Source organism: Xenopus tropicalis, chromosome 7 (assembly GCF_000004195.4).
Source record: "Xenopus tropicalis strain Nigerian chromosome 7, UCB_Xtro_10.0, whole genome shotgun sequence".
In the NCBI taxonomy this organism is placed as follows: domain Eukaryota; kingdom Metazoa; phylum Chordata; class Amphibia; order Anura; family Pipidae; genus Xenopus; species Xenopus tropicalis.
In genome coordinates, this window is record NC_030683.2 from 22429728 (window position 1) to 22442120 (window position 12393).

The 12393-nt window shown below is 36.1% G+C and overlaps 1 protein-coding gene across 19 annotated transcripts in view; it reads left to right on the top strand.

The window, feature by feature from the left end:
* ebf3 (EBF transcription factor 3) overlaps positions 1 to 11683 on the top strand; it is a 137358-nt gene extending 125675 nt beyond the window's left edge. For 4 of the 19 annotated variants that reach the window (XM_031905715.1, XM_004915812.4, XM_031905716.1 and 1 more), the window contains exons 12-17: positions 415 to 480; positions 1219 to 1396; positions 2785 to 2973; positions 3678 to 3875; positions 5796 to 5921; positions 9800 to 11683. In XM_031905715.1, the coding sequence (XP_031761575.1) occupies positions 415 to 480; positions 1219 to 1396; positions 2785 to 2973; positions 3678 to 3875; positions 5796 to 5921; positions 9800 to 9831 (789 nt within the window). In that variant the 3' untranslated portion in view covers positions 9832 to 11683. Of the gene's footprint in view, positions 1 to 414; positions 481 to 1218; positions 1397 to 2784; positions 2974 to 3677; positions 3876 to 4931; positions 4999 to 5795; positions 5922 to 9799 lie in introns of all 19 variants that reach the window. The other 15 variants (XM_004915825.4, XM_004915824.4, XM_031905721.1 and 12 more) reach the window with 7 other exon arrangements.
* The last annotated feature ends 710 nt before the right edge of the window (positions 11684 to 12393 follow it).

Below are 12393 nucleotides of genomic sequence, written 5' to 3' on the forward strand. Positions count from 1 at the left end.
TGTGCAGTGACTGTATTCCCCCCACCCATCCCTCGCCATGTGTTTATTTGTTTAATACCCGTAAGACTCGATCGTTAAACCTCGAGCACCGATTTCACTAATTCAGTACTGCGGCCACATGATACAGTTTTCCGCTTTCATGGAAGCCCCTCGCAGTCAAGTAGGTGGATTCCAGAAAGCTGCTTTATTTTAAGCTTCCTGCTATTTTTGACTTGAAACTACAAACAACCCTGGACCCAAAAGAGACATTCCTTCCTATCTGTGTAATACCTGCCTTCTGTCTAATGGTAATATCATCGACATGCCGCTTGATCTTGCTTGACCTTTTTTTTGATCATGATGTTTGTGAATGTATCCCATAGTTCCCAGCACCTTTTTTGACAAACCAATGTTTTTCCTATGTCCTTACCGTAGGAAGTATTACTGAAGAGAGCGGCAGACCTCGTCGAAGCCCTCTATGGAATGCCACACAACAACCAGGCAAGTCTTTCATGCATGTTCTCAAACTCATTCAGGGCTATGCAATTTAGAAAAACCAGGTTGGCAAAATATCAATACAATCTTATTTGTGGCATTCGGCATTGCCAGTCACCTTAAGGGCACTGTAATGTGATGAGAGGCTCCTGGGGGAAAAAAAGGAAGAAAAAAAAAAAAATCTTCATCTTCCCGTTTTTCTTTTCAGAGCTAGTTTTCCTATCAGAAATGACAATTAGGTGCAAGTTGCCAAAAGCATAAGCAATCATTAAGACGAGAGAGTAACCTTGAACTCAGTCCAAAATATACAGTGACTAATAGCAGAGCCTGCAGTAAAGCTGCCAAGTACACGAAACAGAAAATGTTTGAATAGCACGTAAAAGCCTTACAGTTGTATCATTGTGTGTGTGTATCTGTGCCTAGTATGCGGGTGTTTACTAATTTGTACTGTATCCGTTTGTCTATATTCAATGCATTACTGTATGAGAGTGTATGTATATAAGAAAGTTCAGGATTCTCTAGATTGAAAGGGTTAAATAGGTTAACCTGCTGGCATACAATTTTATCAAGTAACAGGGTATCTAAACAGAGATCAAGAAGGTAACCAGATAGAGCAAAGAGAGGTTTAGGGATTATTTTGCTTGTCTGAGTGAAATGCATCCAAGCCGGGCGCTTTCTTGCCTGATGGCTGCGGAGACAAACAAGTCGAACACGGTAACAATGACTGCATTTATGACATTGTAGGAAATAATCCTGAAACGAGCAGCTGACATTGCTGAAGCATTATACAGTGTGCCACGCAATCACAACCAGATCCCTTCACTTGCCAACACTCCGTCTCACAGCGGGATGATGGGAGTAAACTCTTTCAGCAGCCAGCTAGCAGTTAATGTTTCAGAGACCTCTCAAGCTAATGACCAAGGTATGTGGTTACGCAAGGAATAATTCCATATGCTGCTCACGATGCTTGGCTAATATCTATTCATATTGTTGGATGTAATCACTGCAATTCTATTGTTTCTTTTAGACTCCCCTCCTTCCCAATACAAAGTGCTATCTAGAACATAATGTTTCTTCCTTCCTTACATCATAACATCATAGTGTTTATTTTAATCAGTGCAATGCTGACTAATGGTAAACTCTACTATCTATCTATCATCTATCTATCTATCTATCTATCTATCATCTATCTATCTATCTATCATCTATCTCTCTATCTATCATCTATCTCTCTATCATCTATCTATATCATCATCTACTGTATTTCTTCTAGTCCATTAAAATGCAACCATCATAATAACCCACTGACTAAGTAGAATATATCTTTTTCTATGGCCATTGGTAGATTAGAAATATCTTCTTCTCTTTATACCCTTTATACTAATCTAAATGTATTTATGGGATATATACTTTATTAATAAGTGATTACCATATGTTCAATAATGAAATTAGGGTTTATTATGTCTAAAGAATGTTCCTCTGCTGACTTGTTGCTTACCTGAAGTGTGAAGTTCATCATCTAGATCTGTAGACTAGTTGTCATTAAGAAATTGCAGGGCTTTGTTGTCTATTATGAATAACTTTGGACATGCAATCTACTTGAAATGCCTATTCATAAGCATAAATGCTAATTTACCAAGCATGAATGGTCTATGAACACATAAGATATTATCTGATTTGACAGTTAGTACATAAACGGTAGATGATGCCAAGATATGGTGTAGTTTCCCTGAATTGGGATATTCTATAAATGGCTTGGCTACCATTGGACAACCTTTCTTGAACTCAAAGGGGTTAAATATACAGTATATAATAACCACTCGAGTAATAGTAATAGTCATAGTATGGGAGACCCCTTCTTTTAAATAAAATCGCAGTTTTAGATGACTCCCCTGCAACAAACAAGTTGTTCCTTGTCAGACGTGGCATTTGAAGGCCTGGAAAGGCTGAAAGTTCATCCCGTGTGTTGGTACAAACTGGGAATCAGGCCTGTTGATAATTGCTACTAAAGACAAATGTGAAAGAAACTGACACAATTGGATCGAAGAAAGCTTTTGTTGGCTGTCTGAGCCTGGAAGAGAACAACATACTGTGCTCATAGATGATTTAAGTAGGGTTGGTGTGATAAGGTTATCTTCAGCCGCAACAGTTGATAGGGCAGTATCAGACAATGTGAAGGGAAGCTGTGTGATCAATAAAACTGTGTAGCATTTGATGTGGATTCATGGGAAAGGAAACAAAAGTGTCTATTATAAATGATAGTAACTCTATCACTTTTTTTTCCTTTTGTGGGGTGTTTGTCTACAACAGTAGGTTACAGTCGCAACACAAGCAGTGTTTCTCCACGAGGCTACGTCCCCAGCAGCACTCCCCAGCAGTCTAATTACAACACAGTTAGCAATAGCATGAATGGCTATGGAAATGCTGGTATGCCCAATTTAGGAGTTCCCGGATCGCCCGGATTCCTTAATGGCTCTTCGGCTAACTCTCCTTATGGCAGTAAGTATTTGCATTGATTTGCATTCAGCTATTTGACCCAAATACTTAACTGTGTTGTCAGCTACTGAACAAAAGGACGGGTGACTCTGGAGGCTGGACGATTTCTTAAAACAAACTGTTATGATATTCTTAATGTAGCAAACATGCATCGTGTGGTCGATAGTGTTTAAGAAATGAAGAATTTGGGGTGTATGTACTAGCATAACCAATTAAGAAGCGTAGGCCGCTGCAACCTAAATAAGGACTTCTGGTTACAATCATAAGAAAATCCAAAAACACATTTATTTATGTTTAGTCTAACGTTAAACCATATATTTTGCAATGCAAACATGTATACAAGTTTTACAAATTGTTGGAAATAATTGCACTTGGGATTTGGGTTATCTGTCCCAAGTAACCATCATCTCGGCCAATGACCACGATACCTTTCAATATACCATAATAACAATCATTCAATACTTTTATTTTTGATACATAAACACCAATACTTGTTTAGCACACTCAAGCTGAGTACATAAACCCCTTAGTCTTACATCCAGAGAGTAGCCACGCCAACATATTTCATTTTTTTTTTTTGTTCTTTCTTTTTTCGTTGTTGAAAAGAAAAGGCGAGGCCATATTACTCTCATTTTTTCTGTTTGCCATGAAAAAAAAACTAAAAAAAAAAACTCAATTGAGTTGTGATTATTTTTGCTTTATTGCAGTAGTGCCGTCAAGCCCTACCATGGCAGCCTCTTCCGTCACCCTCCCTTCAAACTGTAGCAGTACACACGGCATTTTCTCATTCTCACCTGCCAATGTCATCTCTGCAGTAAAACAAAAGAGCGCCTTTGCTCCCGTTGTCAGGCCCCAAGCTTCCCCTCCACCATCTTGCACCAGTGCAAATGGAAATGGACTTCAAGGTGAGTTTCAAATCTGTAACTGCACTAATACTTTTCACTAATTACTTCCATTAACACCAGTAACCTACAACCCTGTGACTTCAATTCTTGCTTTTCAGACCTAGTGTCAATTACAATAGATTACATCAGTAAAAGGAATGCCAATGCAAAATACAACTCGTTATTGGTATGTTAGAGTATGGTGTAACATTTACAAACAGGGAGAATATCCTTACCGGATATTTAAAACCTTGTATTTATAACCATATTTTACTAGGAGATGTTTATTAGTAAACTTCTTCGATCAGTCACAGAAACATAACAGCAGTCAACTCATTGTTAGACTGGGGGAGCCAAGGATCTCCCTGGTATAAGGCTTTAACACCAACATAAGGCAGAAATGGGAATGTTTAACTCCAAAAACTATAGCTTGCTAATAAAACATGTAATATCTCAAATACTATGAAGAATATTAGTATGTATACCCCATTCATGGAAACCAGTGATCCCCAACCAGTGGCTTGGGGGCAACATCCCTTGGATGTTGCTCTCAGTGCCCCCAAACCAGGTAGTTTTTTTTGAATTCCTGACTTGGGGGCAAGTTTTAGTTGAATAAAAACAAGATTTACTGCCAAATAAAGCCCACTGTAAGCTGATAGTGTGCATAGAGGCTGCCTAATAGCCAATCACAGCCCTTATTTGGCTCCTCCATGAACTTTTATGGTGCTTGTGTTACTCATGAGTAAGAAAGGTTGATGGAAACCCTTCTGTCTGGTCACAACGGTTAGCCAATATGCCCTGTTAGATTGCGATTTGTACCTAAGCATTGGTATTCCTTCCCGTTGGTTTATGCATGGAATAACATTTTTTCTCTGTATTGAATAAAAGAGTGTTGTTGCTTTAGTATTTCTGGTGTATAGAAAGTAATTTACATGACATCTCCCCAGAATGTTTTTCTGTCTGAAAAAAAAAATATGACGAGACTGTAATTATCTCTGTTCAATTGCAGATCTTAAATTATACTATATGGATCTTTGTAGTAGTATATATGTTATTGAGTATTTTCTTATTTTTCAGACATGTATTTCAATCCCACTTTCCCAAAATCTTGAAATTCGTAAAGATAGAACAAGTGCCGCATAATGTGAGACATTTTCATCTTTTAACCTTGCATACGAAAAAAAAAGTTGTTGACTATTGAAATAAACCTTTCTAAATACCAACATCCATCATTCCTTCCAGTAGAAAGGAGCCTGACACCTAAAAACGGCTATTTGAATAAAATATAAATTAAACATATTTTTTTTTTTTTATGAAATAAAATAAATGTGACATTTGCAACACCAACAACCTGATTACACAGAAGGCTGAAAAGAAGATGCAAAATGCACCTTTTCAGCAGATGATTTGAAATTTGGATGAAATCTAAAATACCATCCTCATCATCCCTGAGCTGGAGAGAAAATAACACAAATGAAAGGAAAAAAAAAAAAAAAAATCAGAATGTGCAATTCAGATGTTTTTGGTTAACGAAATGGAAACCTCCCATCGACAAGCATTTGAGTTGTGTCAATAAAAAAAGGGAAACTCTACCCTATTTATAAGTTGGATTTGGTTCTCATTTACTTTCCCTTAAAAATGGTTCTGACTATTCTTTTATAGCTCTGCTAATGGCCATTGTTGTCTATAGACCTGCCGCCCCCTCCCAAGAATTTCCTATTTAAAAGGCTGTGTCTGAAGCACAGGGGGATTATGTACTTAATTATCTATTTAAGGGAAAATAAATGGAGTAAATCCCTACTTAGAAGCTGGGTATATTTTCCCTTTAGCAAAATGTGCATGTTTTAATAAGGCAAATTGAATCAGAAGTCATAAGAGAAACAATACATACCAATTGAAAATCTGAACATATCTTATGTTTTAAAATATTTTTAAATGTAGAATCTGGAGAGGAAGATGGTTGGGGAGGGTATACTGCATGCAAGGGAGGTGGCATCTCCTTCTATTTTCCATTTGGAGTTTGCTTTGAGAATGGCACAAAACACCAGAGGCTTCATGATACAAAATGTATGTACGAACCAAACCTGCAATATGTTCATATATGAGCAGTAGAATCATTATCAGTTGCATGCATTCTCATTTTACTTAGCCCCTCCCCACCTTCATTTTTTAGACTGAAGAATTATCTATATAACTAGGGTTTGTTATGTTGAAATAAGAATGGCTAAAATAGTTCAATGGAAAAGGTTTGCTTAGCAGAAACAATATGCTTTGCCTTTAATGATATAGATGTAAACATATAATAAGGCGGATAGGGAGGGTCTAGGCTGCACCAATAGATTTGAGAAATACCAACTAGTAAACCATATGTGACCTACTAGTAAGAGCAATTCAAAACTAATTTCAAATTTAAGTATCTCCAACCCAACTCCAAAAATACTCAAAATCCTCTCTTAAAGAGATATTTTCTTCCCTTATGGCAAAATCAGTCTTCTGCTTCAAAGTAAAGGGAAAACAGTAGTTAGTATGGGAATACATTGTCCAACATGAGAGTCCTGCACATCTAGTGGGTGTAGGCACCATGCTAGGTCTACCTATAGTTTATAACCTCTAATATGTCCTTCCTGGCTGCTTAAGACAGTCACCAAGAAACCTTAGTGCTTCTTCCAAGTAAGCATTTATACACCTAAGGTCAAAAGGATGAACACAACCCACTTTTCTAGCCTTTTAAAAAGAGAGGGTACAAACACTTAGCTAAACATAGAATGAGGTCTATGGTACATTGCTACATTTCATGTGTCTCCAAGCTGACCTCTTAGTTTTCTCACTGTAGTTAAATAACATCTCTCAAAACCCTTTGACGGCCTTTAGTGGTAAATGCTTGGAGCTGTCGCTTAGCTAGAGCCGATGACCTGTATATCATGACCTTGTTTATGTCAAAATGTCTTTCTTTTCTATCACTCTGCAATAATAAGAAATAGGAAAAAATTACAATAAAACACAGACTAGAATATATTGTTGGGAAAAACCAATAAGAAAGCATTTACAGAGGAATTTAGACTCCATCATTAAAATGCCAGCCAATGCTAATGGTAGTCTGGGTCAAAGAAGCCACAGACATCCACAGCCTGGCTACTAACTTCTTTACATTAGTACAGATTCATTAATCTCTTCAGTAATGAATAAGACAAACTACGTATGATTTTGGGGGAAATTGAGTAAATTTGCGAAGATTACGTATGAGAAATGCACACCATTTCGAAAACTCATCCATGCCATATGTTCTAATAAACATTATGATGCTTTCAAAGAGCCAAATTGTAATTATTCTACTATTACTATTACAGTACCTCTGCATATGCACATAACACTTTGGAACCATAAACTTGTAACGGTGTGTCTAAAGCAAATTAATATTGTTGGGATTAATGAACTGAGAAATTGAAGCTCCGATCACTATATAAGCAAATTTATTAATGTTACACATAAATTAGTGAGAGGCAAAAAAAAAAAACATAAGTTTTAATGAAATGAGAAACAAAAAAAGGGTACATTCATTGCAGTTGGGATATTAGGTTTTCACCACTTAACAATAAATTATTTCTTTAATAGAAAATCAGTTCTCTGACTATAATGGTTTCATTACAAGAGGCATACCTTTAGAAAAAAAGATATATATTTAGTCTTAGACATTTGAAACTAGACCACAATAAAAAAAAAATAATTAGAATGTTTTTCTAGCACAATAGTATAGTTTTTAAAAAAAAAAAAAATATGGTTCATAAGTTTCTAATTTAGGTAGCTAGAGAAATGTCTGGTCTTGGCTGGTGAGTGAGTTGGCTTCATCTGACATTACCAGAAGTGACCATGTTGTTTTCCAGCTGTCAACAGGACTAGTCTCTAGGGAGTCTGGACCACTGTTTGCTATTAGCAAAAACGCTAAGAGAAATATCACACATGTGAAAGGCAGGATGTTTTGCACCAAAATGTCAGAACCCTCTGCTTTGTTAAATGTCTTTTTGTTGCTCTTCATTTTGCTTTCCTTTTTTACTCATGATATACACTAAAATAGTTTGTAGTCATTCAAAAGGGAAACTATCATTACTGATATATTGGGAAGGCTAAATTTGTTATTATTAATGAAATCTTAAAGCAGAGATCTGCAATGTGTGCCCCCCCCCACCCCTCCCCTCCCCCAGTATCCTTGACTGCCTGGGAATCTGGGAAAGGTTTCAGACAGATGATTTCTGCTTTACTTTTATAAGAAGGATTTTGATAAACAGCAAATGATTAATTTTTGTGTTCCTTCTTATCTTACCCCTGTCCTTTTTTTCTTTGTTTTCTATCCTTACTGTTCTTCTGTCCATGAAATAATGCATTCAATTGATTAATCTGATAACAAGCAGAAACATTGAGTGCCCCTTCAGTAGAAATACACTAAGGGTGAAGACACACAGAGCTACTAGTAGCAGCTACTTTTTCATGGCTACTAAACTCCAGACAATTATCAGTAAATGATCAGCATTGTCTATTTTAGTAGCCACGACAAGTAGCTGCTACCAGTAGCTCCGTGTGTCTTCCCTCCTAAGGCTGAAGACACACTGAGATACTAGTAGCAGCTACTTTTTCATGGCTACTAAACTCCAGAAAATACCCTGCCATAGACAATACTGAGAATTGCCTTTGCTAAAACACATGTAGAGACAATTATCAGTAAATGATCAGCATTGTCTATTTTAGTAGCCACGACAAGTAGCTGCTACTAGTAGCTCCATGTGTCTTCCCTCCTAAGGGTGAAGACACACTGAGCTACTAATAGCAGCTACTTGTCACGGCTACTAAATCCTAGATACCCTGCCATAGACAATACTGAGAGTTGCCTCTGCTTAAACACACGTAGAGACAATTATCAGTAAATGATCAGCATTGTCTATTTTAGTAGCCACGACAAGTAGCTGCTACTAGTAGCTCCGTGTGTCTTCCCTCCTAAGGCTGAAGACACACTGAGATACTAGTAGCAGCTACTTTTTCATGGCTACTAAACTCCAGAAAATACCCTGCCATAGACAATACTGAGAATTGCCTCTGCTAAAACACACGTAGAGACAATTATCAGTAAATGATCAGCATTGTCTATTTTAGTAGCCACGACAAGTAGCTGCTACTAGTAGCTCCATGTGTCTTCCCTCCTAAGGGTGAAGACACACTGAGCTACTAGTAGCAGCTACTTGTCACGGCTACTAAATCCTAGATACCCTGCCATAGACAATACTGAGAGTTGCCTCTGCTTAAACACACGTAGAGACAATTATCAGTAAATGATCAGCATTGTCTATTTTAGTAGCCACATCAAGTAGCTGCTGCTAGTAGCTCCGTGTGTTTTCCCTCCTAAGGGTGAAGACACACTGAGCTACTAATAGCAGCTACTTGTCACGGCTACTAAATCCTAGATACCCTGCCATAGACAATACTGAGAGTTGCCTCTGCTAAAACACACGTAGTGACAATTATCAGTAAATGATCAGCATTGTCTGTTTTAGTAGCCACATCAAGTAGCTGCTACTAGTAGCTCTGTGTGTCTTCACCCTAAACCTAAAGAGCATTGGGGCTCTATGGCCTTGTTTATACCACAAGCTCAAGTAAACCAGGCCTAGGGGAAAGTTTTTTTTTTTACCATAAACCTACACTGAACGGCCAATATTTAATTCTTATAAATAGTATCCATTAAATTCTTCTGCTTCAAGCAGATTCAAATGAAAAGGCCCAGTGCTACAAATTACTTTGAGAAATTGACAAACATGATAGTTTTCCTTTAATGAAGATATTTTAGCTGTAGATTCTGCTGTATACCGTAGCCCAATCAGTAATAAAAAAAAAAACAAAAAAAACAAAACTTACCCAATAGGCTTGGTGAGCTAATATGATCTTTCCCTCTTTTTTTCTAGCTATGTCCGGTCTTGTAGTTCCACCAATGTAAAGTCACTTTTGTCTACTTGCTTGTAGCATCAAGCTTCAGAAGAAAGCTTCAGGGGACACATTTAGTCTATTAAAGGATCACTGAAGGAATACAGTGTCTTCAGAGGAAAAAAAAAAAATCATCGAGACGTTAAATGCTACAAACAGTTTCTTTAAAGATTTTATTTGAACTATAAGAAACCAACATTCAACTGAGCGACTTCTCCATGAACAATTCCATGTCCTCGACCGAACTTTTCTCATATTTTCACATTTCTCAATCCTGAAGATCACGGGGGAAAAAAAAAAAGCGACGCCTATTTTGTATAAAGTTTCTGATTCCGTCTTGGCTATGTCTAGTACTTGCTATGTGTTGGGAGAACTCTGTGGATGCACCATTTTGAATATCATGAAACACTGACGAAAAATGCCTCAGAACGTTTTTCTGTACTCATAATTAGACTCACAATGGTCGTGTATCTCTATAATGTGAAATATTTTTTTTTTTTTCTTTTTTCTTTTTTTTTTTTGTGGTGAAAAAGGGGGCCAAGGAGGTATGAGCCATCAAACTGGAAAAAAAAAAGTATATGAATCATTTAAATCTGGGTAACTGGGGGCGGGGCAAGGGATTATCATTGCTTAACTTCATCTTAATGAACTTTGTAACTTATTGTAGTTAGAAATTGTAACTTTGATATTGAATTCTCTTGCCTTCGACAAGCACACTGACAGAGAAAAAAATGCTACTGTCTGTTGGTTCAAATATACGTCCACTGCTAGAGCTTCCTGTTTAAGCAAGTGATATCTGCAACATTTTTTCAACTTATTGCTAGCACTGTATACTATTGCATTCTTAGGCTACTGTGAAGTCTATGTTTCTTGTACCAGAAAATTGTCCTTTTAACTTCTAGATCCTTATTCCCTAATGTGTTTTGTATGTGGTTATAAAATTGTAGACTTTTGTGATTTTGCCAAAGTTGTAGCTAAATATTTATACACTTGTCTTGAATTTTTTTCAGATCCACTTAATATTACAAAGGCCGATTTTATTCCTTATGCTTTTTTTTGTGGGGGGGTAAGGAATAAAATGGTCTTTTCCATTGAGACACTTTCTTTCACATGAACACTTGCAGTCACTAAGGGAATTTATTTTGTAACATATCAATTATAAATATTGTATTTATCTTTGAAATTTTGTATATTGCTTTCCATCATTTTATTTTATTATTATTTTTTTTTTGTTGTTGTTGTTCCTCTATGTATTGTTTATTTTTTTTGTCACGGGCTAGTGTTGAATTGCTGAAAAAAAAAAAAAAGCATTAAGCCAAGAAAGGTTGCCTTCATACTGTAATTTCCTTTGTACCGAATTATAGTGTCCATACATTTCATTTGTACTTCAGAAAATTGCTTTTGTTTTAGACTTTCCGTCCTCTTGTTTCTTTTTTTTTTTAATTTGGAAAAGTCAAATTCATTGTTTATTTTTATATTATTTTTAAGTTATCTGAACAAATGATTTTGAATAAAAGTTGTTTGTTGTATAGTCAAAACAAAATTGTGCCACATGGCTGTAATTAATATTAGTAGCAAAATGTGCATGTAATTCAACTACAAATTCTGTTTAATTTGTGGTTGTTTTTTTTATTTTATTTTTTTTAATTTTATTTTATTTTGTAAACTGTAAAAAAAAAAAAAAAAAAAGAAGTCGTTTTTAGCTGCCACCCATGACTTGCCACATATTTAAACCATGTTTACTGGACAAATTAAGAGGCCTAAATTTTAAATATAAAATAATGTCTAATATTTTTAATTAAAGGTTTGCCACATTCATTTCTCTGATGCCTTAAAAAATATTTTTATTTTGAAAAAAAAAAAAAGAAAAACGTCTGTGCTATTGCATCATAAGTAGTGATGGGCGAAATAATTCACCAGACATGGATTCACGTCAAATTTCTGTGTTTCACCCTTGGTGGATTTTTTTTTGCGAAATGGGCGTCAAAATTTGCAGCGGAAAAATTCACTGTACGTCAAAAAAAATAGTAACGTGCACTTAAAAAAAATGCAGCGTGTCAAAAAAAATTGTTGTGCGGGTTAAAAAAATTACTATTTTTTTTTGCCGTGCAACATTTGTCCCGTTTTGCGAATTTTTCGCTATTTCAAGGCATCTTTACAAAGATTCGCAAATTTTTCAGTGAAACGGGACAGATTCGCTCATCACTAATCATAAGCTTAAACAGCACAGTTTTTAATCATCATTTTGTTTCGATGATTTATGGTGTAAAAAAAAAAAAGGTAAAGAAGATGAAGAAGAAAAAAAAAAGACATGAAACAAAGCACAATCCTGGTATACAATAATGTCACTCCTTTTCTGCATCTGTCTTCTGCTGCACTCTGCACCCCCATAATTCCTGCACTGTTTAATAGGTTTCATAAAATTCATGGTAATACACAAATTTTTTATATATATTTTTAACGGAATTTTTTTGTAGTACGACACCCCCCCGTAGCAAAGTACTTTTTTCAATTGGAAAGACCTCCTTGGTATATTATGATTGATAGTGCCAAATAGTGTATAAAGGGGACAGAA